We start from the raw sequence: 27,515 nt of genomic DNA on the forward strand, positions 1-27,515 counted from the left end.
CTGATTTTTGCATCTACCTTAAGTTCAGGTTGATACTTATTTGGCCACAGGATGGCAATTAAAAATTGCTTGGTGCCAACATAATTTCTCTTCAATTTAATTTTACTTTTGAAAGAAGCCCTGCTCAGAATTTGAATAGGTTTCCCAAGAATCTACCGTGTTTCCCTGAAAATGTGTTTTATATTTTTTTGTACCCCGAAATAAGCACTTGGCCTTATTTTTGGGGAGGTCTTATTATTTTCGGGTGCATGGAGCAAGATGGGGCTCTTCTTGCCGTCTTACCTGATTTCCAGCTCTGTCTCCCTAACCCTAACCAAAGGAAATGGTGGGGATCAGCTGTGCATGCATTTTAAATATTTTCAGGGAGGGCTTATATTTGAGGAGGGCTTATTTTTTGGGGAGGGTTTATTTTAGGAGGAGGGCTTATTATCAGGGGATGCCTTATTTTCGGGGAAACAAGGTATATTCTTATATTAGAAATTAAATAATACAGTTAGTCTAAAAATTGTTAGCAGAAATATACACATTATAATTTTGATCCAATATCATTTTATATTTGCAGATTGAGAGACATGATAATTGTGCCTATGATTATTTAGAAGTCCGAGATGGAGTGAGTGAAAGCAGCCCTTTGATTGGCCATTTTTGTGGCTATGATAAACCTGAAGATATAAGATCTACCTCAAATACCCTGTGGATGAAGTTTGTTTCTGATGGGACAGTCAATAAAGCAGGATTTGCTGCTAATTTTTTTAAAGGTAATAGTTTGGGCAATTAGTGGTGTAGTTGCATTTAAGAGCCAAGGTGGCACAGTGATTAGAATGCAGTATTGCAGGCTAATTCCACTCACATTGCCAGGAGTTCGATTCCCTGTATCCTGAGTGGCTCAAGGATGACGTAGTCTTCCATCCTCTGAGGTTGGTAAAAAGAGGACCCAGATTGTTGGGGGTAATATGCTGACTGTAAATCACTTAGAGAGGATTGTAAAGCACTGTAGAGCAGTATATAAGTCTAAAGTGCCATTGCTATTGCTGATGATAAAACTCAGGAAAAAATAATGTAGAGACTTCCCTTAATTTAAATTTTATTGTTCAAACATTTTTTCTGCTTCTGCCCCTGATCCTGTAGCCTTCACTACAAAAACTGTAAGATTGGTTTGATCTATGAGCTTTCAGGTTTCTTTTTCATCTTTCGTTTATTCTCACTACAAAATGGTTTCCTAAACCAGAAGATCCCAAGTGATTTGAATGCATTTAGAGGGGCAACTTCTCTCACTAATTTTGCTAAGAGTTGATTTTAAAGCTGAGATCGCAGCACAATTCTTTGGAAGCTCAGATGGTTTATATACTGGAGGTAGCCTAAAGAGGAAAACCTAAACAGGGTGGAGATGGAACTTCTCTGTATAGAGCAATGAGAATATAAAACCAAGTGGATACAATGCAAGAATCAACCAAATATACTTTATTTATTTCATTGATTTACACAGCTGCTTAACTCAGGGCAGCGAAGACCATCAGAAAATAGCAGAAGTCAATTAAAACCCATAATCGAATTATAAAACTGTACACCAAAGCAACCATGTGCAAACAGGTGTCAAGAAAAAGACCCTCATCCAGTCACACCAGTCCCACACCCTGCATTTAAGATATTTAATGTCTTTGATATTTTCAGCAAAGATGACCAATATTGTACCCATACTGTGCCCAGCTTTGAATCTAACTGAAAGTGATCTACAAAATCCTTTTCATCTATTCAACAATCCTCCTTAACCACCGCCAGACCACTGCCTCCTTAACCACATATGGAGCCATCCCTTCTCTCCAGGAAGAAACCACCATCACTTGGACCTAACCACATGTCACCTGTAGGAAGATCTTAACCAACAAGAAGGAGCATCATCCTAAAATATAGGCTGTAACTGCTATAGGCAGTTACAGTTCCACTGTCTATATCCAGTTCCTCAATGTCAATAGGACAAAAATTCTTTGTAGATAACCAAATCACCCCATAACTCATCCAACTCCAGAGAACCTCCACAGAAGAAATCCAACCCGAGTGAATCCAAGGGATTTTAATTGATCGACCCAGTAAGGTACTCAGGAATTCCACCAAGCATCCTCTGAAACCCAACTGCAATCATCAGCAGACCAGATGCTTCCTGCAGTGGGGAGCAGATAGGGACAAGTCCAAAGCAATCAAAAACTATCTTTCATGTTAATGGAATCAACTATGGGGTGGATCTTATGGGATAATAGATAACTGCAAAAACTGTGCTTCACTGAATAAAATATGGTATGGGGCTATCTTGTTTCTTAGAGATTACGCTCACCTCCTAGTGTCTTCTATTGTCATCATTCCTTGCCCCTCTAAAAGTTCTATGGCTGAGCTGACGAAGTTTATTATTTTTCAAGACCTTGATTAAGTAATTGATGGGAGGGAGTTTTGCTTTATTTTAGTCCTCCTAACCAATCCCAATTTCTCCTGCACATTACCTCTGCTAATTTTGAATTCTTGAAATTACAAATTATTTCAGTGTCAGCTGTATCCCTGGCTGATCAATATAAACAACAGAAGTAGAGAATAACAAGTCTCTAGGTAACAAATATTCATGATGGAAGTATGCAAGAACCTTTACCTAGGAAAAGGAACTAAAATATTTTTTAGATCTAGAGCAATGAGATAACATTTGGAAGCAGCTCAGGAAGACTCCTCTCTGATTTAAAAAGGTAAAGGTAAAGGTTTCCCTCGCATATATGTGCTAGTCGTTCCCAACTCTTAAGTGGGGAGTACTCATCTCTGTTTCAAAGCTGAAGAGCCAACGCTGTCCGAAGACGTCTCTGTGGTCATGTGGCCGGCATGACTAAACGCCAAAGGCGCACGGAACGCTGCTACCTTCCCACCAAAGGTGGTCCTTATTTTTCTACTTGCATTTTTTGCGTGCTTTCGAACTGCTAGGTTGGCAGAAACTGGGACAAGTAACGGGAGCTCACCCCGTTACACGGCACTAGGGATTCGAACCGCTGAACTCACGACCTCTCAATTGACAAGCTCAGTGAGTAGGTACAACATAACAAGATTCTGTTACTGTAGCCAATCACAATAAAAATAATTTCAGCCTTCCTGTAGAGTTGATTTTCTGATCTGGTCTAATCAACTGGAACAATGCTTAAAGGGGTATGCCTATCTTCCCAGTCATTAGATGTATCCTACTTTGTGAAAATGCTTACATCAAACACAGTTTGAGTTATAAATGCAAATTTGTTGTTGTTTTAATACAATATAAAAAAATTTGAATGCAATGCTATTTTTATTTCTCAGAGGAAGATGAATGTGCCAAATTGGACAATGGTGGATGTGAACAACGATGTGTGAATACGCTGGGCAGTTATCAGTGTGCTTGTGATCCAGGTTATGAGCTTGGGCCTGATAAGAAGAGTTGTGAAGGTAATTGAGTGCACTAATTTTCAATATTCCAGAGACTATTTTATTACATGACTTGCTTTTATGGAAAGTACTGTATCTGCATTAAGCCCAATTTTACATTCTTGCCAAGGCTGATTTTGTGTATGTATTATAAATCTTACATCAGCTATTTCTCAAAAATGCTGACCTAACAATAGATTCCATGCATAGTGAGTTAATAAAAGTTTACTCTAGCCAGCTGGCTATTTTTCAATGTCAGTGTGTCTTGTTCTTCGTGAGATGGGTATGAATTTTATGAAATCATGGAAAATATTTAACTATTAAAAACATCTCTAGATATAACACGTGTATGTTCTAAAAGTAGCACTGTATATTTAAATAAAACAGGAAAAAGATAAATCTTACCATGCTACTACTCTGTTAAGTCTCTTTACTATTACCATTCTATAAAGTTGTTTGGAGTTTTGCCAGGTCTCAAATTACTACAAATACGGTCATTTTCCTCTACTTCCATTCCTCTTTGTAGATAAGGCAGAAATCAAGGATCTCTGACCACAAAGAACTATTAAATAAACATATAGCAGTTGCCTAATATATCTGAGTGAACCAACTAGTGTCCATTACAGTAACTCAGAAAGATGGAAATTAAAACATGGTGCTACATAAAAGTTTCAACTTCTTTCCACGGCAGAGGGAAAATTATCTTTGTGTTGGTAGCTTCATCCATGCTCTCAATAATTGCAATAAAGAGATGAATTAGGACAGTGGTTTTCAAATTGTGGTCCGCAGACTCTTGACGGGATCCGTGATGTCCTCTCAGGGGGTCCATGAAGGCTTGAAGAAATGTTATGACTTAAATCTTGAGTTAAGTCTTGGTGGTCCATGGTCCACGGCCACAAAAGATATTTAAAGGGGGTCCGTGGTGAAGAAAAGATTGAGAACCCCCAAATTAGGCAATGTATATCTGGGAATCTTTTGCTGGTTAAGCCTACATGTGAATAAGGAGTCAAGTGTCTGGAAAGCTACAATGTACTGCTGATCTCTGGTTTAAATGAGCTAGTCCTGACAGTAGAAAAAGCCAACCCCCCTCCCCAAATTTTCTTTTATTACAGAGCAATAAATACTCCTTCAGAAAATCTAGAAATTTTTTTTGCATGAACAAATATAATATTTTATATGGATAATTTTACCTCTAAAGCTGTACTTCATTTGTGAAATCACTCCATTTCTATATAAGAACTTTCCAGAAGAAAAAGTGTTATGTATATCTTACATCTAAATATTTGTGACATCATGTCTTTTCTCTTAGTATATTAAGTAGGTGTGTCTTTAAGATATTCTCAGCTCCTAGCAACCAGATAAATAGATTTTCTTCATGATGACCTATCCATAACCTGGTCCTTCAGCTCTTCCAACAGTGTATTCATAGCCAATAGGATTCTTCCACCTTGCTTCTGATCATCTTGTTCTCTCCTTTCTGCCTTTCTCAGTGTTAGTCCTGCCTTTCCTGGAGAGCTGCAATTTCATATACCCTATTTCTTGGAATATAAGATGCATTTTCCCCCCCTAAAAGAGGGTGAAAATTTGGATGCATCTTATACACCGAATGTAGCCCCTTCAACCCCACCCTTTGGCCTCTGCCTCCCAGCAAATTGCCTCCTTACAGCAAACAGCCCATTTCAGTTTCAGCTTCAGCACAGTCTGATTAGCAGAAGCAGCTGATTGTAGGTTAGATCGGCCTCCCAACCATCAGCTGTTTCAGGCTACAGGGATTGCCATTGCCTATTGCCGCCTCCACGCGCCCCATTTTTGGCCTCTGCTATTTGCTGCAAGGAGGCAAATTGCTGGGAGGCAGAGGCAGATTTTTTTTCTTGTTTTCCTCCCCAAAAAAGGTAGGCACGTCTTATAGTTTGGAGCATCTTATACTCCGAAAAATACAGTAATATGTCCAAAATAGGATAATTTGAACCTGATTATTATTTTTATTTTATTTTATTCAATTTGTATCCCGCCCTTTTCCTAGTGGACTCATGTCTGTGCACAGCCAGAACTAAGACACATACAAATACAAAATTAAATTTTTTTAAAAGAATTATATAACTTTGGCCCAAAATTTAAAATATTCAAACTAAAACCCATTTACAATTTAAAAGGCTAAAAAAGGCTAAAAAGGGGGGGAGGGGGTTTCACGCCAGCCCTGCTTGATTGAAAAGAAAAGTTTTTAGGGCACGGCGAAAAATCCGGAGATCCGATATCCTTCGTATCTCTGGGGGCAAATCGTTCCAGAGGGCAGGAGCTGCCACAGAGAAGGCCCTCTCCCTGGGGGTCGCCAGCCGACATTGCCTGGCTGACGGCACTCTGAGGAGTCCCTCTCTGTGGGAGCATACTGGTCAGTGGGAGGCTATCGGCGGCAGAAGTATATTATGTGCATTTTGAATAAGAATTCTGAGTTGATTTGTTTGGCGATCTGTTTCTTTGCTTTCTTCTAAATGCCTAAGATTAATATTCAGCTCTAAATTTGTGATCATGAAATTCATACCTTAGTTAAAGAAATTAAATCAATATAATCCTGCATGAATTACTTAACAGATTTACAAATTTAGCCTGAGTTGGGCAGCCTTTTGAGGGAGTGGTCGCCATTTTTTAAAAGAAGGAAAATAGCTGCAAACTCACATACGCAACAAATTCCATAAGATTTCAATTGTGTCTCCACAAAATTTTGCAGCTATTACTTATTTATTGGAGGAGAGTTGGAATTCTGTGGGTGATATTCCACTGTATTGGTCACAGGCATTTCATAAGTATTGGGGTGCCCATAAATACTGTATACTCCTCTGTCTGGACTAGCTTAGAATATGATCATGGAGTGACAGATTTCACATATTTTCACTAGGAAAATGTTCTAATACAAGCTTTTTAGCATTCTGGTCTCAGACCCACCATGAATTCTGTTTTGGTTTGTCTTTTATTTTCTATTTTGACTTTCAGCTGCAGTTTGAATTGATACAATGCTGATAATATGAATAAAGAAAAGAGGAAACTGTGATTTTCTGAGAGTCACAAGATATAGTACATAACTGCTTTTTTTAAAAAAGAAACAATATTTATGCATGCATCTACCTTGGTCTTCAGTCTCCTTACCTCAGTCCATATATGCCAATAGGCAATATTGGCCATATTTTTGGACTTATCTGTTTTGTTTGTTTGTTTTGAAAAAAATAGATTACTTAATTCATTTACTACTTCTCATGTGTGCAAACTTACGATTTTATGAATTTATAACTTTATGAATTTGTTCTTTCACCTTTATTTCAGCTGCCTGTGGGGGTCTTCTGACAAAGCTGAATGGGACTCTAACAACACCAGGATGGCCCAAAGAATACCCCCCTAATAAAAACTGTGTGTGGCAACTTGTTGCTCCCACCCAGTACAGAATCTCAGTGAAGTTTGAGTTCTTTGAACTGGAAGGGAGTGAGGTAAGTTAATGACAGCCGAAGCTAATATTTGCTTAGGTAATCAATAGTAGCAGAATGCAAAATAGATCCTATTAATGGAAAGTATCCATCATGATTCTTGTTTCCTTAATTGGCTCTTGATTCTTATTTCTTGGGGCTGTTTTAGCTGCATGCTGAATAATCCAACTGAAATCAACACACAAATGAAATCATGACCACATTTCTAAAATCCACTTTGAGATTGGAGATTATTACATGTACATACATGAATATACTCCCATAATTAAAAACATACATCAACACACTGTCAAAATATTAGGTCCAGAATTAATTCCTAAGGGCCAGGAAAAGCCAAGATGACCAAATGTTAGGTCTTTTCATAGAGAATATCATTCATTCAGTAAAAAAGGTAAAAAATGTTTTTGTTAACAAATTAATAAGAATGTTCCAACTCATTTAATACCAGTTCGATGTCAGGGTTTCAACTAGTGCCCTAATGCAATTAAGAGTCTCAAGCCATCTGGCAATAAAAATCCAGTCTTATTAGGAGCAAAATGTCAGCATTACCTAGGTCGGGTGGGCAATGATGGCCCCTTTACGACTTGTGGACTTCATTTCCCAGAATTCCTGAGCCAACCATGCTGGCACAGGAATTCTGGGAAATGAAGTCCACCACTCGTAAAGGGTGACCTAGGTGAAGCCAATTCTGACTTCACCCCCTTCACGCCTTGCCTCTGACCCTATTTTCCTGACCCTATTTTCCCCTCCCCCCAAAATGTGTCACCCAGTCACATTCCCCAATGAGGTAATTTCGCAGGTTGCAGGAGTAATTCCCTCCAGGCATTGCTGGTATCCACGGAGATGGCCTTGACTTGCTCAGCCAGAATGCATCTGAGGAGTAAATTCCCTGCAGCTGCGAGGTGCGATTTCCGATCCCCCTGATTATGGCAACTCGGGAGCAGGTCAGGGAAGCTTCACGAGTTGACACACAGGCATAGGAGAAAGTCATGATTCAGATAACCAAAACTGAAAATTAAGTTTTTAAATTAAACCAAAAATATGGAAAGGCAAATTAAAATGAAAAAAAATATAGGTGTGACAATACTCTTTGCATTACTCATTATTATTAATAGCAAAGGAATTCGAATCATAATACAACTGAGCTAATATTAAGATCCTGGCATCAGTAGGGTTCCAAGTGTGTCACTCAAGAAAAAAAAAAAAAACTATCCAAAGCCTCTTGTATATTTGATCAATTGTGGTGTAATGAGTAATGCAAACAATAAAATAACGAAAAAGAGCTAAACCACATTATGTCTCATGGTTGAAAGTATAAGTTGAAAGATAAATGTATTTCTTAATTGCATTAGGATTAATACTGGAATTTCATTCTTTAGGTGTGCAAATATGATTATGTGGAAATCCGTAGTGGCCTTTCTACTGATTCCAAACCACAGGGCAAATTTTGTGGTACAGAAGTGCCTGAAGTTATCACATCCCAGTATAACAACATGAGAATTGAGTTCAGATCCGATAACACAGTTTCAAAAAAAGGTTTCAAAGCTCACTTTTTCTCAGGTATTAAAACAAATACAGTAAGTGTGATCTGTATGAATGCTTGGGGTTTTTGCAAATACAACTACAGTTTTCAAAATCTTTTTTCCAGGATAAGATTTGTTTATGCTTTTCATTTTTTGATTCCAATGAAGATGAATGGCCAGTCTCTTAACAAGTTCAGTTTCAATTTTTACTTAATTTTACTTAATTAAATAAGTTAATATTAATTTCAATACATATACTATAATAATTGTGACAAGGAAATTTATTTATTTTTTATTATTATTATTATTATTATTATTATTATTATTATTATTATTATTATTATTTAATCTTTAGTGAGATTCACAGCCTTTGAGGCTGGTTAATAGCTCAGCAGCTCGAGTCCTAACCAAGGACCTAGGAACTGTTAAGGTATCGTCGGAGAATGTAAGCTGTTCCGAGTAAGGTGGTTTTTTGTAGAGTCAAAATGTTCAAGTTCAAGTTGTTGTTGTTGTTGTTGTTGTTATTATCATCTTTATTCATTAAAATGAAACTCAGTCAACCGAACATTCAAAAATGCATCACAAATACCATTGACTGGTGCTAATGGTTGATATGGGTTGCTGCCAGCGTCCTAGGTATCAGCCAAGTACCTTCTTAAGATGTATGATGTTCCAAGTAGCGCAGTTTTGTGCAGTTCCGCTGGTGTTATTGCAGGAAGCTGCAATTTGCTGATGTATGTTATAAAATTCTTGGACATGGTACCAAGTGCCCCGATGACAATGGGTATCATCATCATCATCACTATTATTACTATTATTATTACAATTATTACTATTATTATTGATAAATATTAAAGATGCACAGATAGGTTAATGTCTACAAAGATTCTCAGACATCCAGGTCATGGTTGTCCCAAAGTTCAAAGAAAAACAAGAAGTCCAGTTGCCTCTTGAAAAAAGCATTGGAACAATGATGACCTGGATGACTGAGAATCTCCATAGGCATTTAGCTATGTACTTTGGGATAAACATCTTTCAAATGGTAAGGAAATATGAAATTTCCAGAAAAATTGCAGACTGCAGGAACCATTTGCGCTTCAGTTTGAGATGCAGACAACACAGACTTATCCCCAACAGCCTGCACCTGTGTTCAACGGTGAAGGGACACAGGGCAGAAAATATCCTGCAGAAAGCACAGCTCCACAACACAATCCTTTCAGCAGTTCCAAGAAGGTTCCATACCCATTTGTACCTCTAAGGGCACAAACAAACTCCCAAGTCACCTCAATGACTCTAAAAGAATGCAAATGACGAGCTATCTGGAAGGAATATAAATCCTTCCATTCCCCACCATCCAGTCAGAGCTGAAAAAGCTTCTTGGATGAGAAGCGAAATGTCTCCAAATTAAAACAAGAAGGTCGAGTTACCTCTTGAAAAAAGCACCTTTGGGACACAGATAGGTTAGAAACTGCAGCACAGGTTTAGTAGAGAAGTTTAGAAAAACAGAACAGATTACAATGCTTTCCTTTTTTTAATCTATGATACATAATTATAATATTATAGCACAATCAAATCAAGGAAATCCTAAGTAGTATATAATTCCTTGTTGCATCGTTATTATTTGTGGCTCTTTTTTCTATACTTTAAGGAGAAAGTTTTCCACAGGGACTTAAACCTAACTAAACCATTAAGTTTCTTTTTTTATGAAATATAGAGGTAAATTCTCTTTGTAGAATAAATGTGTTGTATGTTTTATAGATAAAGATGAATGTTCAAAGGACAATGGTGGCTGCCAGCATGAGTGCATTAACACTTTTGGAAGCTATGTATGCCAATGTCGGAATGGATTTGTGCTTCATGAAAACAAGCATGACTGCAAGGAAGGTAAAAAGTAGTATGCCAGACAAGTTTTTTTTAAAGAAGTTGCTTGAGTGCATTTTATCATATGCATGTATCCTTATCTTTGCACCTGTTTGAAGATTGTAAGATATTTCATTAAAAAGTGTTATGTAATAGGCTACACAAAATATTCAAATATTGTATGACCATGATACCTCAAAGTCAGTGGAAGCATCTTCTGTGCATGCAGATGAATGTACAAGTGAATGAATGGGAGGGCCATTAAACAGCCACACCAAATATTCAAGAGGATGAAGATCTCAAATTATTTGCACAACTCCCCAAATTAGTATTATGGATTATTGCACATTGTTCTCAGTAATGAGTTTGCTAATTGTAAATGTTGATAGTTAAGATTGAATTATTACAACATATTAGTTTCTAACAAATGTATCCTTTTTTCATAAAGCAGAGAATTAATATCTGGGTTATCTAGCTGTGTGATATCATATATTTTCACTCAATTCATTGATGCTCTCTATCCATCATTAATGCAGCTGAATGCGAACAGAAAATCCACAGCCCAAATGGAATTATCACAAGCCCTAACTGGCCTGATAAGTACCCAAGCAGAAAGGAATGCAGCTGGGAAATAAGTGCCACACCTGGTCACAGGGTCAAAATAGTAAGTAGTAGTTAATATTAGTAACAAATCTATCAGAAGTTTAACTTGAATCAACAGTATTGTTAATGAAGTAAAACTTGAATCGACAGATTTTTAAAATACTGTTTTGTCAGTACGAATGTTAGATTAGAGATCTCTGATAAGTGCCAATACTCATATTCATATTCCAAAAGAAAAAAAAGTGATTTGCAGCTTGCATGGGCACACATATAACAGCTGTCAGGAGTACCTCATAAGCAGAGAGCAAATATGAAAGCCAAGAAAAGATGCAATTGCTTTGAAGTATTCTTGACCCTGTGCATGTGTATGTCCATGTATTCTCTGAATCACTTTTTGCCCTTCAAAAACAGATCTATGAACAGTGCTTGACTCCAACATTGTATCCATGGTATAGATATTGCAGCAGATCTCCCACCATCCAGACCCCATCCCCATGTGAATTCTTAATTTTCCAACTGGCTATGCAACCATATTGTGATTGGAGAAGTTCCCCTCCCCGCAACATGCTGTCATGATTCTAAGCGTGTAAGTGTCCAAAAAGATTAGAGACTTCTGTAGTAGAAGTAAAATATGCACAGAGACATGTGGTATTTAGCACATTATAATGTAATGCTTAGTAGCTGTATGATTTTATTTTAAAAGATTTAAAAATACAAGTGGGAATTCAGTAAAAAATATCTACTTCTCATTTCCCAAGTGATGTTGAAATGACTTCATTTATTGAGTGTGGCTGAAGAGCCATTTATGAGGCCAAAAATAATCCTATCATCATATGGCAAGTACTGGACATGTGTAAAAGTTGACAGTTTGTTCTGGATTTGCATTAAAAGAACAGAGTGTTTGACATTTTCACTACCTTATTTAGAGTTTTTATCACATAGCCTTGAATTCATTTGGTCGGGAAGTATTTTTTTTTCTCACTGTCAATTTAGTGACAAGTTACCTCACTTCATTTAAATAACTCCAGAATCAGCTATATTCTCAATGCATCAAAAAATAGCATCATTTATTCTGAAGTCACTTTGTACTCTGTTTCCTGAGTTTGCAGTGTTGCTTATCCATCCTTTATAGCCACTAATCTGTCTGTAAGATTATCTGCTTGTGCTGCCTGAGGAAAAGGAATGCCCCATTCTCTTTGATTCCTCATAAGATGATAGCAGTTGCTGAATCCACTCAGCAACCTGGGACTAGCAGATTCTCTGACCTCTACAAATGTTTTGAGGATTTTTGTCTAGCATTATATTAATAGCAGAAAGGGGGCAGCAATAGTAGACGCACCTGGCTTGAAGGCTCTTGGCCTCCATTCAGTGGTGGGTTCCAACTGGTGTTACCACAGGTTCTCTTCATGCATGCACTTTGCGGGCGATCGCCACAAGCACATTAGGTTTCTAATCCACTCTGCCGCACCTATCAGCTGGGCTAAAAAACGACAAATAAAGATAGGTATAACGCAGGGGTGGGCAGGAGGACCCAGCTCCCAGTCAAAGAGAACCAGTTCGGTGACATCACATCATCACCACTACCGGCTCACCCGAACCGGGAGCAACCCACCATTGCCTCCATTGTAAGAATTCTGGGAACTGAGTCGTTAATCTTTGGATGGTCTTGCAAAAATGTCATTTGCTGACTGTGTTTATAATGAATTACAATTCAAGGATATGAGGAGAGGCAGTGTGTGTAGAATTGTGGGTTCATAGAACAATCTCACGTACAGACTTTCCATTGTTTTTTGGGAAAAAACAATCGCATCCAAAATGGGCCACGTGGAGAGTGGGAGGTGCGGGATGGACGGGGCCATCCAGTCCTTGCAAGTACCGGTTCAGCAAACCACAAGTAAAATTAGTATCCGGTTTACCCGAACCAGTCTGAAACGGCTTAATCCCACCCCTGCATCAAACTGACTTTCATATTGTGCATGTTGCATCATTTCAAACTGATGGTAAGCCGCTCCTCATACCCCATTAAACATGCTTCCTTTTGTGCATAAAAGTAAAGGTAAAGGTTTCCCCTGTTTAGCTGTGTATCTGTAGGGATCAGTGCTCATCTTCGTTTCTTAGCCGAGGAAGCCTGCATTGTACAAAGACATTTCTGTGGTCATGTGGACAGTGTGATATATACCGAGACATACATACATACAATTTTAAAGTAAAACTAACAGCTTTTCTGTAAAACACAATGGGCTTCATGCTGACTATGAATTCTTCCAGATGAGTCTGTTCACTATGCAGCCATTCTGCCATCTTTACAATTTTATGAGCTCTAAACAATCTAAGTATTCACTTGTTCTCCTACCCAGAGGTGAAATGCTACCAGTTCAGTCCGGTTCAAGCGAACCGGTAGTAAAAAAAAAAAGCTACCGGTTCAGGCGAACCAGTAGTTTAAAAAAGCTACCGGTTCGTCTGGACCAGTATTTCCTATGATCAGCTGTCAACTTACCTAGTGAAGTGGTCTTTTTCCACATGCGGTGCATGTTTGGCGCACGCCACGCAGGCAGGAAATCAGTGGCGATCCGTGGAGGATTTCACCACTGCTCCTACCCCCCCACCTATCATTTCATCCATCTTTCCTCTGAGCCTAAGAAAAACTGCTAAAAAGGGAAAATAATATAGCCATGTAATGCTTTCAACTGATAGCATTAGCAGTCTTTCATTGGAAAAATCCCTTTAGTCATACTTAGTTATATTTCTGTTATACAAAGAGGACATCAATTAATTATGGCCTGCAGATTGAATAGATCTAGTTCTCTTTTTAATAGAAGTGAAGTAGATGTCAAATAGCATAATGATTTGCCTTTTGAAAGTTGTACAGTAATAGCGAACAAAATTTATGAGTGGCATTTGGGATAATATTTCAGCTGTTAATATGTTATCTGCAGCTTCTTTCTATTAATAAGAATGTCTGATCTTTCTTAATGTAGTACACCAAGAGAAAGTATCTCTGTTTCAGCTTGCAGTACTTGTGCTTGTTCTGATTATTTCCATTTTACTGCCAAAATGTCAACACTTGAGCGATATGAAATTTCTCAAGGACAGCTGTTAATATAAAGTGGCAACACATTGTACTTTGGCTGACTTCCATCAGGGAGTCTGCAGATTAGAACAGCCTTATTGTCCAAGACATTTTAACAGATCTCTTTGCTCTGTATTTGATTCTTGTTGAATTTTATTCCTTTTAAATAGACTTAGCATGTTAATTTTATTTGCTAGAAGGTTCTTCTGCTGCTCTTATTCCTATTTAATGTTTTAATAGGAATAAGGTAAAGGTAGCTTTAGAGGTAAAGCTACAAGGATGTTAACTTCATTTAATCTATATTTAAGCCATGTGTGTACCAGAAAAGATGGATATTTCTCTTTTTTAATACCTGTATTGATAACTTTTTATAAATAATAAACAGTGGAAATCCTATGAAAATTTAGAATACTATTTTATGTTTATACCAAATATAAAAATGCTATTACATTAGGGATAACATTTTTTAAATAAAATCTCTGTATTCTGATTTACTGTTCTCCAACCCAACTGACTTTTCCTGAATCCTAAACTTCAGATAATATTTTTTCTGCTTTCAGAGAAAAATGCCTATTTTAATCCACTCTAATTCAATTCTGTGTTCTCCTATAATCCAGCTAAACTCTCAACATGGGAGACACCTGCCCTAAAAGTTTTACTGAATTTTCTTTGGATTTTAAATGAAAAAAACCATATATGACAATAACTTTTAACTTATATTAGAGCCACTGATTCCCATATTCAAGAAAGAGGTCTTATAGGGAAGTTACAACTAGCAGAATGTGATTAATATCCTTAAAAGAGCATGAACTTTGCATAAGTTTGGGCTGCAATGGAGCATTGTAGATAATGAAGTGCTGAGGAATATTTTTTCCAAATGATTTATATTCAGGTTGGTGAAAAATAATTTGATGCTGAAATTTTACCAAAGGAGAATATAATTTTGTAGACAAGGAGCATGAGTCAAATGCTATGTGTTTGTATTTATTTAGTAATGAGTCTAAGGGGTGTATATTCTGTTTTTCATTGTACAGTCATCTCTCCAGAGGTTGGGTCTCTGTGGATTCCTACACTTAATTAAATCCTACAGGAAGACATTATAAAGGAACTCCACCTATTGGGGTTTTTATTAAAGATGTCATACATCACTGAGTATGTCTTCTAGCTCCAGTATTGGAGAGTAATTCAGAAATAATATTCACCCAACTTCTGTGCTTAAGATTTAGTTCAAGAATTTTGAAGAACTGTTTCTGTCTAGTTCAAGTTAGAACTATGTTCATCATCACAAACTTTTCATGCCAACAGAGGAAAATCAGAAGGAATTCTATTAACCACACATTAATTAACTGCTGAAGGAAGCTTGAAAATTACTTACATTGAACAAAAAATAATAATATACAGGAATGAAAAGAAAAGAAATCTTTGAATGTTTAGGTTTATGAAAATTTCCTTCTTTTTTAAAAAAATTCAGCCAAAGTACCAAAATATTTTTCCTTTTAATTTTAGTTGTGGTTATTTAATGAATTCATTTCTAAAAGCTCTAAAATATAGTTTTAAAATTAGTTTTATAACACGTTTCCGAAATTTTCCTTTAGCTTTCTTTCTAGTTATCTGAAAAGCATGAAACCATCTTATAAAGTTGAAAAAATCATATAGATATAATCTATATAATCATCTAGATATAATCTAGATTTTCTTATTTTTATCATGGATAGATGATAGGAATAAATATCTTGGTATTTTTTAATGCAAATGATGATTGCAAACTGAGAAAGCTATAAAGAGCACAATTAGATCCAATGCAAAAGAACTTGTAATAAATCTCCAAAGTTCTCATAAATATACAGTATCTATATTTGGGCTAAATTAGACCTTTATTATTTCATTGTTTGCTTCTTCCAATATCACCGTCTGATATTTAATTTAATATTTAGAATGATTCTGATCAGTATGTATAATTGTCATTGGGATACACTTAAATTCTGGATTAATATTTTGCTATTTTTTTCCAGGTATTTATTGAGTTCGAAATTGAACAACATCAGGAATGTGCTTATGACCATCTGGAGATATTTGATGGAGAAAATGAAAAATCCCCAATTCTGGGGCGTTTATGTGGAAATAAGATACCAGATCCTCTTATTGCCACAGGAAATAAAATGTTTCTCCGATTTGTCTCTGATGCATCGGTTCAAAGAAAAGGCTTCCAAGCAACCCATTCAACAGGTGTGAAAATAATTTTTACTAACTTCAATGGATATCTGTTTAACATCATTGTGGTGAAAGTTTAATCAGGTTCCTTGTGCAGAAAACAGGATATATTTTATATACATATACTAAATGCACAGAGTACAGTTTAATAATCCATTTTGTTATTTCTTGGAAAACCAAATCATAATGTTTTATATATTTTAAATCAAGCTGAACTATAAATCTTGGTGATCAAAATTCTTTCATGAAAAAAAAAAGTTTCTGCCAGCAATTAAAGTTTTGTCCTGCTGGAATCAAATAATGTCTTGTGATGTCTATTTCTTTGTTTATACTGACATCTAGCGGTTTTTCGTTTGTTCTTGGTGCTTCTCAATCGTGGTAGAAAAATAAATCTGATCCCTTTCAAAACTAGAACTAAGGCACAAATCTTTTCTTTCCCCCATCTTTCCCACAGAATGTGGTGGTCGCCTGAAAGCTGAAAGCAAGATGAGAGACCTTTATTCTCATGCTCAGTTTGGAGATAATAATTATCCAGTTCAAGCAGATTGCGAGTGGTTGCTGGTGTCAGACCACGGCTATCGAATAGAGTTAATTTTTCAGACATTTGAAGTAGAAGAAGAAGCAGACTGTGGCTATGACTACTTAGAAGTCTTCGATGGTCATGATACATCGGCTCTGAGGATTGGCCGGTTTTGTGGATCAGGGGTAGGTTTCGCAATTATCAAATTTCTTCATAAAAAATCAGAACAGCATATGTAGGTGTGCCATAGAGATATCTATGCACTAGCATCTTTCTGCTGTTTTCCATTTTTCTTTAGCAGACTTTCATGTCCAGTTTGTTACAACCAAAATCTCTCTGAGTTTAAAGAAAGCTTCAGTGTAGTGGAAGGATTACTGTTTGGGGGGGGGGGAATTAAACTCCTGCAAACTTGTGCTCAGAAAAATTGTGTTAAAGTAACTTATTGGTTGTATCAGTAATTTAGTTTTTTTGCAGTGAAAGTATTTGTTTCTTAAAGCTAAGAGAATAAGATAATTTTTGTTTTTGGCAAAAAAACAAAAATTGTTACTGAGAGGCAGGTAGATAGAAACAATACATAAAGGTGTATAGAAGAATAAGAATTTTAGACATTCTATTATTGTTTAAAATGATTTCAGAGGTGCTGTCTGAAAACAGAAAACAGCAATTGAGGCAGCTACCTTTTTCATTTAATATAGAATCTTTCATACCATTTTTGGAGGGGTGGGTTAGTCCTGAAGAAAAATTGAAATTTTCCTGTCAGATTGACTATAAAGGTTTTCCAAATAGTATTTCCATGTTTCCACTTCACCTTTAACTTGTGACAAAAAATAATTTAATTCTCAAAATGGAACATTCTCATCTCTAAACCAAGTGATTACAATAACAAAGGCGTATACAACTTCAGGCCATGTAAAAATACCGCTAATCTAATCGAATATCTAATTTAGCTAGCAAGACTGAGTCAATTTCTTAAGCTGCCTATATTTATATATCTTAGGTTATTTAATGAACAGTGAAATTAATTCATTGTGAAAAACTGTTGGATAATTTCTTCAGAACTTTTCAAGCAAAAGGATTGTTTTACTGAATACAACCATTAAAGATGACATTGTGTACCAATTTATTTACAATCCAGCAACGGAATATAGAAGAGTTATAATTTATATAGTGCAATTTTAGACAAACACAGTAACATCTCGGGATCATCCTTCTGGCAAATTCTTAATGATTTCTGCAGTATATGTAAAAGTTTTATATTTAATTAAGCAGATATAATCATAATTAAATTTAAATAAAAGCAATTTTTATCTTGCTGTTATGTCCTTTTGCTTCACCAATCCTTTGGCATGTAGCTTGACATATAAAGGCCAAATGCAATTCTTACCCTGCCAAAATAATATTCATTGGCAGATGAACGAACACAGCATTTAATTGAACAGAATATTTAAACTACCAGGATTCCTGTTTTAAAATGGCTCAGGATCCAAAAGAAAGGAGATTCCTCTGTCTTGATATTTTTGAATGAAAATTTATTAAAAGAGAATGTTTTTCTCTGTCTAAGGATAAAGTGAATACATAAGCACAACATCAAAGAGAAACACAACAATTATTCCTAATTCAAGGCAGATTTTAGTTCAAGGAAAATTTAAATCAAATTGTCTTTAAGATGAAGATGGAAAAGTGGAGGAAGAATCTTCTGTTCTTTTTTCAGTTTTCTTTGTTCATAGAGCAGGAGAAATGCAGAGTCTAAGTTGGGTAGTTTTGAGTGTGTGTGGGGGGGAGGGAATAACAAGAAGGAAATGCTTTAGTCAGTTCGTACCACTTTTATTTCGCAGTGCTTTTCTTTAAATAAAAATGGAGAAAAATGGTACAGCATATGGGTCCATCTGTCATTCCAACTTTAAAATATTTAATTTTTTTAAAAAAACAGCACTATTTTGTTCACCGGCCATAGCAGAAGAAACACAAACCATTATAATGTGTTTTATTAAGATTGGGTACACTGTATTTCAGATATGTAATCGCTGCAGTCTGAATAATTTATTGTTGTTTCTAGAATAGCTTTGGTGTAAGCTTCTCTCTGTTCTTCTTCCTCCTACAGCCCCCGGAAGAAATCTATTCAGCAGGTGATTCTGTTTTACTCCATTTTCATACAGATGATACAATTAACAAAAAAGGCTTTCATATACGATACAAAAGTATAAAATATCAAGATAATGTTCACACTCAAAAATAACACAAGACACCCCTTAAGTCACAAAATTAAACAGAGAATGACTGTTTGAAGGGGTGGAGGGATTCTTTTAAAAAAAAATATACTGACAATATTAACAAAAAGCAAAGATTTTTTTTAGCCCATGATTTCAAACAGAAGAAAAACTGAAACATCCCACTCTTAGATAAACTCCTCTCTGTAGAGGAGCAGACATTGTGACGACATATGGTCTCCATTCATGGTTGTCTTTGCAAACTGCTGAAAAGATATTGCATGCTGTCCAAGGAGACTATAAGAGCTTTGTTCACAGCTTGACAAACGTCAGGGTTGTTTCCATCTTCAACAATAGGAAAAGATCCTGCTGACTGTAACTTTTTGACAAGTGACTTGAATCCAGGAGAGGAGAAAAAACTCACCTGCTACACAGGTCATGCACTTGAAAATGTTGTCTTTTTATTTTTCTTATCCTAATTGCATTGGGGGCATATCCAAGATTTAAAATGTACAAAGAAAAGTCATGAGAAGAGAAGAAAACCTGATTCTTTTTTCTATCCCTCCACATACTCATATAAAAACCTGGAAAACTGTATCTGCAAAATTATTAAATCTCTGGGCAGTTTTTGGTTCAATAACAAAGTAGAACTGATCGTTTTACATTCATGGTTCACTATAAATACATTCAGACTTTGGATATTGTCAGTAACTGAGGGTATTAAGTGTATTATTGCTGAAGTACTGTAGTGTGCTAAGCTCTTACATAAGACTAAGAACCAAATCAGAATTGGTCTTTTGCCAGCCTAAGGCAAACCTCTTCCCAATGATCAGCAGACGGAATCAGGACCAGAATAACCCAACACATCAATCATAAATTTCATTCCACTGGGAAAAATGAACTGTTATTCTGCATTTCCTTGGAAATGTTTCTGTCAGGCTTGGAAGCCATCTTTTGTATTAGGCCTTCAGTCCTGCCACGTTTACTACTGTGGGAAACTTGGGAGGGGGGATTATATAGAGCATGGATGAACTAATTATTTTATTATTATTTTAAGCCAATATGGAATGAGGAAAGAGTTGTTTCAAAAAAAAAAAAAAAAAGGTTTCCCAAGCAATTGAAAAAGAGGATTTTTTTTTTCTTTTTGTGGTGGCAAAGACTATTTCTATGGTGCTATTCCATGAACTTTAAAAGAAATTTCCACATCCCAAGTTACTAGATTTTTGAGCCAATAACCTGCTGATCAGAAATGAGTCATTATGCCTTGTTGCATATTAACAGGAACAGCTTTCTAGACATGAGAAAAGGATTATAACGATGGCAGCACAAACCCTGTGGAACAAACTACAATTGCCTTAGAATATTTGTACATGATCATACAGATCTTCTTGTAGATATGTATCTGATTTGATAGTTGATAACAACTTGAACATTTTAAATGTGTGTTCACAAAAATGATCCTTAAGCAAATTACCATTCACAGTACCAGATCATTAGTTGTAAATACAGCGCAGCAGACTTGTTACTAATGTAGAATATGTTATTTTTAGAAATTTTGTTGTATGTGCTTTAGGCCATATATGGATTTAGTCACAATGTATATGCATCATGTAAGTTAGTATGAATGAGTAAGAGTGAGAAGTGTTGTGTATGTATGGACAGGTAAATTGTACTTCATGTGCCAATTTATACCACAATCTCAACTGAGTGTAGCAACTTCTTTAAAGCTTTCATAAACATGACTGTAATAAAGAATCAAGAGCTATGAAATGTTTATGTTCCATTAAAAGAACTATTTTGATATCATTTGATGTTGGTTGCTACTTCGTTTAGTTTTTGTTTCCTTACCAGAATAAATACACTGGCATTAATATTTTTTTTTTAAAAAAACAATAAAATAAAACTAAGCATGTGTAGGTCTCATTGCTTCTATTTAACAGATGTTTCAATAGCAAATGACAAAAAAAATACTACACACCTTAACGCAGTCTTTAGAATATATTATTTAGGAGCTGGCTGACAAATGTTAATTTCATCACAAATTGGTGAAATATGGATGCGTTTGTATAATGCATATAACCAAAAACTAGATAAGCATATTTTAATTTAGTGCATTTTTCAAACCCAGGCTATATGGTTAATTTATTATTCACTGTATCCCTTGAAATTCATGATATTCATTGTATTACTCAGCAAGTGATGTAAACCATGTTTAAGCTAACCACGTACAAGCATGTTATGTAAACACAGCCAATGTTTTCCCTTGGGAATAGCAGACTATTGAAGCTTGAAGAAACAATGGTCAAGTTGAGCTTTACTGCATATTTTAATAAATACAGAATAGCAAGGGCTGTATATGGGGACAAGAGCAATTTGTTATTCCAATGCTCATTTGTGGTATAGACAGCACTGTATGTTTTTGCTATATGGCTAAACCCATGCTGTTCTTGAAGCACACATGTTTGAGTATATGTATACCCAGTGGTGGGATTCAGCCAGTTCGCACCACTTCGGGAGAACCAGTTGTTAACTTTCTGAGCAGTTTGGTGAACTGGTTGTTGGAAGAATTCATTAGGGCAGAGAACCGGTTGTTAAATTATTTGAATCCCACCACTGCGTATACCCAAACACCAACAGCACTGAAGCAGAAGCAAGTTTAGAAAGAATAACAGTGGGCATACACAAGAAAAACTACGTCAACGTAAGAGTTTTGTTTATAACTTTTGCTTCAACAAACTTCTTTAACATTTGGCAGAGCTCTGAGATCAGAATTACATTGGCTGATTTGGATATACGATTATGATTTGAGAAATCCAATCTGCATGTTCAGGTAGATGTCTACCAAAGTCAAACACATCTTAGCAATAATTTTGTAGTTTTGAATGTAGGATATTTGTATCATGGATTGTGCCAGTTTATTTAACAAGTTTACATTAGAGTTGCCATGGCAGTGCATTTCTTGAGAGTGTTTACGAAGAACTCTGTATTGTGAGATTTTGTGTGTGATTGCTGAAAGGCTTGGAAAAAAAATTGTTGCGAAATGTAAAATGCATTATTACCCAAATTGAATAAAAGTCCTTCAAACTACACATTATAAAAAGGTATCTAATTCTCTCCATTCTGTAGAAAACTGAATCACTCCTGAGTATTGACTATTTTCTATTTACTTATGCTGCCTTTCTTGGTTTAAATTAAAATACATAGTTAATAGGACAGTTATATTTAGAGTCTTTAAAGTGTAAAGATTGCATTCCAGCCCATCATAATGCAGTAGCAACCTATCTGCATATTCTGGAAGTAATGAAAGTTTCACAATTGAATGCAGAAGAAATTTGAAAGAAAAGGAAAGCTCCTTTTTTGATCATAATTTTTAACTGAAGAAGGAACTTTGCATTCTGGGGGACACCTGTATAGTAGTGGCCTGTACAATTGTGGAAACCTTTTGGGAAAAGTTTATTTTCTAAAACTAGCTAATAACACCACTATTTTTTGGAATAGTACCATAAAATTATATATCAATGGGAAGATAATTCAATCAAGAATGTAATACAATAACTTTTATGAAGGATTGGCTATTAGAATAGCAGTTACAGTATAAAGAAGAAACACATTGAAAAAACAAGATATACAAAAATTATCACCCTAGAAAAAACGAGATATACAAAATTTAGCACGTCAGTTAACACTTCCAGTAGTTGGTAACCTTTAGCATGAATTACGGCCTTACAACATCTTTCCATAGAGTGAACCAAATCTTTTAATTCTGTAGCTGTTATAATGTGAAACCAAGATTGAATGATTGCTTCTATTAACTGGGTTTTATTGCTGGGTTGCTTCTGACTAACAAGTTTCTTTAGTCGGCTCCATAGATTTTCATTTGGGTTAAGGTCTGGGCTATTCCCAAGCCATTCCACCAGTGGAATATTATTATCTTGAAACTCCAAATAAAAAGTGGCGTTATTAGCCTCAAATTTCAAAAATACACTTTTCCCAAAAGGTTTCCATAATTTTGGCCACTACTGTATATTAAATAATAGCCACAAAAATACTGATATTAGGAATGTTAACCATACCATCTGTTGCTATGTATAACAGTATTTGGATTGATAATATCTTTAATATATGCAACTGAGTGTCTATTCCTCACGCACACACACTTAAGAAAAGAGTGGTATCTTTGGTATTATTGTAATTAAACTTATCATAAATGTTCTGCATTCAAAAAGGCCTTTTATTATCTCAGCTCTGCCATACTACTAAAATTACTGTGAAATAGAGCCACCTTCATGTATAGATATCTTTTATCATAATTCTTTGATTGTATCTGTTCAGTATTTTGAACATATTATTTCTTCATTAAAACACAGAATAATGGAAGCCCTTTTCCTTTTGTGTATACAGTTCTTGAGTTATGACCACAATTGGAACCAGAATTTCAGTCGCTAAGTGATGCAATTAAGCAAACCATCCTGTGAGGAGAACTGATTTTATGATCATTTTTACCATGGCCATTAAGTGAATCCCACGGTTAATAAGTAACTTGCTTCCGAAATTGACTGTTGGAAGCTGGCAGGGAAGGCCACAAATTGTGATTGCATGACTGCAATTTTCATAAATGCAAGCCGGTTGCCAAGTACCCAAATAGTGACATATGACACTGGGGGATGGTACAGGTAGTCCTTGACTCAAAACAGCTTGTTTAGTGACCGTTCAAAGTTACAACAGCACTGAAAAAAGTGACTTATGACCATTTTCACATATGACCATTGCAGCATCCCTGTGGTCATGTAATCAAAATTCGGATGCTTGCCAACTGGTTCATATTTATGACGGCTGCAATGTCCCAGAGTCATATAATTAACCTTTGTGACTTTCTGACAAGCAAAGTCAGTGGGGAAGCCAGATTCACTTAGCAAGCAGGTTACTAACTGCAATGATTCACTTAACAATTGTGGCAAAATGAAGTCGTAAAATGGAGCAAAATTCACTTAACAAATGTCTCACTTAGCAACATAAATTTTGGGCTCAATTGTGGTAGAGGACTACCTGTACTCTTAAATTAATGGTTGTAATTCAAAGACTACGTGTACGATGACAACATACATCTACAAACAGATCTAGCTTTAATCATAACTTTAAACACCTACTGATTTTGACTTCCATGGAGACACACGACTATAGGGTTGTTGTTTTTTTGCATATATTATATTATATATACCCTGTTTCCCCCAAAATAAGACATCCCCTGATAATATACGCCCAATTGGCCTTTTGAGCGCATGGCAATAAGGCCAAGCACTTATTTCAGGGTTCAAAAAAATATAAGACAGGGTCTTATTTTTGAGAAAACATGGTATGTACACACACAAACACATATAAAAATTGTATGTATGTATGTATGTATGTATGTATGTATGTATGTATATGTATATATTTCTCTTTAGCCAGGTTCTTCCTATGTAGGAAGAACCTGGCTAAAGAGAAATACACATAAAGCCTACGAAAAGGAAAGAAAACAAGTATATGTACATGTATATATATGTATGTATTTCTCTTTAGCCAGGTTCTTCCTACGTAAACCAATATTTTTATGCAGCCCTAGTTCAGTGAAATCACAATCCACTAATTTCTAGGCTTTTTTCAGGCAGCCAGCAAGCACCCTGCTGCCCAGCAGGGTGCTTGCTGGCTGCCTGAAAAAAGCTTAGAAACTAGTGGATTGTGATTTCACTGAACTAGGGCTGCATAAAAATATTGGTTTACGTAGGAAGAACCTGGCTAAAGAGAAATACACATAAAGGCCTACAAAAAGAAAAGAAAAAACATATATGTATGTATGTATGTATGTATGTGTATATATGTGTGTGTGTGTGTGTATGTGTGTGTGTGTATACACACACACACACAAACACATACATAATTTTTTATTAAAACATTCACACAAGAAAATAAATGCTAGAATAAACTAATAACAAGAAAGAAAAAAAAGACATAATTCAAATAAAAAACCAAAAGGGGGAAAAAACTGTAAGAAAAGAAAAACAAGGGAAATTTTTTTAAAAAGTATAAAGAAGTAGCTTCCAATATTCTTCACTGCCGATATAAGTACAAATATATATCACATGTCTAAAATGACATCATCTTTATCTCCTTTTATAATCTGTCCTATCTAATCATCAGAACCATGTCACATTTTTTTCATCTTTATGCAAAAAGTGTTTAAGAGTCTTTCAGTCAGCAATAAACATGGGTAATCTCTTTTCTTTAATTAAAAAGGTTACTCTACCAATAGACCCTGTAGGTAATGCTTTAATAAACAATGTTGGGTAAACTAAAAATAAAAATGAATTCAATGGCTGACAGAAGACTAGCAAGCACTAAAGATACTAATTGTTCCTTTTTACTTAAATAAGTTAACATTTTTATTAGGCATCCTTCAAACATAGATACTATCTAACACTACCTAGGCGTTACTATAGTAAAAACATCTTTTCATTTGTCTGCATTCTCAGACATAAGGATTTTTTTGTACTCAATTATCAATATGTATGGTTTTCAATGTATAGTTGTCAGGGCAACATTTTCACATACATTTTCCCAATGTTCTTTTTAAATGAAACATTTCTCATTGTGTGCTATTCGTTTTAATACAAATTTCCTGAATGGTTATTGGAATTATTAACAATATATGTGGTTTTCGTATAAATATCAGAAACAGGTGCTTTTGGTATTTGTGTTCCAAATATACAGATTGTCAGCATACAATTCATTTGTGTGGCACCTTTTAACCTCTGTATTATTTTCTACAGTATAATAAATATCTCTGCAAAACAATTGAAAAAGAATTTGAACAACTTGCTGTATATTTTTGTGTAAATTGAAGCACCTTGCAAAGAAAAATAGAGACGTGAATGAGAAAATAGAATGATGAAAATGATGAAACAAAGTTATAGCCAGTAGCCAACATTGCTTCATCAAAAACAAATCATGCCAAACGAATCTTATTTCATTCTTTGACAAAAAGATTAAATTTGTGGTTCAGCGAAATGCTGTGGTCATAATATACTTAGAATTCAGTAAAGCTTTCGACAAACTAGACCACAACTTACTTCTTGGTAAGCTAGAAAAATGTGGGATAGAAAGCATCACCACCAGATAGATTTGTAATTGGCTAACAAATCAATAAGCAGGGGGTTGGACTAGATTAGAAGACCAAGGCCCCTTCCAGCTGTATTCTGAATTCAAATTCATTTTCTCCTCCCTACTATTTGATAGGAAGTGATCCCTGTTATCAAGACAACTTTACTCAATTAGATACATCTCTGAAAATACAAGGACCATTGTTAAACAATAGATATTTTGCTGAATCAGACAACAGTCAAATTAGCTCCATCAACACCATGTTATGTAGAGAAATGAACAGGGCTTAAAAAAAAAAACAATGCATAGAAAAATAGTTTTCTCTGCTCTTTAGCATTTATTATCGGATTTTAAAACAAAGCAAACACTGTTATTCTGAATGATCTCCTAATGCAATCCTCTGCTACAATCTGAGAACTAGGAAATTCAACAAGATGTAGGATTACTGGGTATATTTTGTGCAGGTCTGTGCTACCTTAACAAAACTGATTTTCTGTATTGCAATTCAGACAGAGAAGTATTATTTTAGTTTAATTAATTCCAGTGCATTTTGTCAAGCCTTGGATGTGCCTATATTGAATTGTGGCACAGGACTTTATAGCATCTGTTTCAAGCTTATTGAAACAGAGGTTCAAGGCACTTATGTTGAGTTTCTATCTAAAAACATACTAAGTATTACGCTTCCTATAGGTGAGATGAGTGTTTAGTTTTTTAACAAGGTATATCATGTCCTCTGGAGGGGATGCGGTGGCTCAGTGGCTAAGATGCTGCACTTGTTGATCGAAAGATCAACAGTTCAGCGGTTTGAATCCCTAGTGCTGCATAACGGGGTGAGCTCCCATTACTTGTCCCAGCTTCTGCCAACCTAGCAGTTCGAAAGCACATAAAAAAATGCAAGTAGAAAAATAGGGACCACCTTTGGTGGGAAGGTAACAGTGTTCCATGCACCTTTGGCATCTAGTCATGCCGGCCACATGACCACGGAGATGTCTTCGGACAGCGCTGGCTCTTCAGCTTTGAAACAGAGATGAGCACCGCCCCCTAGAGTCCGGAACAACTAGCACATATGTGCAAGGGGAACCCTCTACCTTTACCTATCATGTCCTCTGACCATAATATCAATTCTTGGTGAAAATGTTGAGTTAATATTTCTTTTTGACCTAATCTGACCATTAATTCTAATATGTCCAAGAAGCTCAATAATTTATTCTCAAAATACTGCTTTCCTGTTTTTGATTTCTCTATGCTCAATGAAGAAGTCAATTTTCTTAGGCCCAAACTGCAGTTTATACAGTACTTAAATTCATATAACTGAAACTGAATCAGCTTAATTTTGTAAGGGTAGTGGTGAGACAAGAGTCCCAATGCAATATTACAAGCAACATGTAGCTTAACTTTTCCTTTATAGTTTATTTTATTAGTCTTTCTGCTTGTATCTTCCCTGTCATAAAGATATCCTATGACATGCTTCACAATAGGCCATGTCAA

At 35.7% G+C, this 27,515-nt stretch overlaps 1 protein-coding gene across 2 annotated transcripts in view; it reads left to right on the forward strand.

The window, feature by feature from the left end:
• The window catches only part of TLL1 (tolloid like 1), a 134,560-nt gene extending 112,570 nt beyond the window's left edge, over nt 1-21,990 (forward strand). For both annotated transcript variants that reach the window (XM_087874914.1, XM_034411415.3), the window contains 9 exons: nt 563-758; nt 3,319-3,444; nt 6,739-6,899; nt 8,276-8,456; nt 10,178-10,303; nt 10,816-10,943; nt 15,965-16,178; nt 16,618-16,868; nt 18,785-21,990. In XM_087874914.1, coding sequence (XP_087731040.1) covers nt 563-758; nt 3,319-3,444; nt 6,739-6,899; nt 8,276-8,456; nt 10,178-10,303; nt 10,816-10,943; nt 15,965-16,178; nt 16,618-16,868; nt 18,785-18,919 — 1,518 coding nt within the window. In that variant the 3' untranslated portion in view covers nt 18,920-21,990. The remainder of the gene's footprint in view (nt 1-562; nt 759-3,318; nt 3,445-6,738; nt 6,900-8,275; nt 8,457-10,177; nt 10,304-10,815; nt 10,944-15,964; nt 16,179-16,617; nt 16,869-18,784) is intronic.
• Nucleotides 21,991-27,515: the final 5,525 nt, after the last annotated feature.

Source organism: Pantherophis guttatus, chromosome 8 (genome assembly GCF_059756535.1).
Source record: "Pantherophis guttatus breed Tessera chromosome 8, ASM5975653v1, whole genome shotgun sequence".
Classification (NCBI taxonomy): domain Eukaryota; kingdom Metazoa; phylum Chordata; class Lepidosauria; order Squamata; family Colubridae; genus Pantherophis; species Pantherophis guttatus.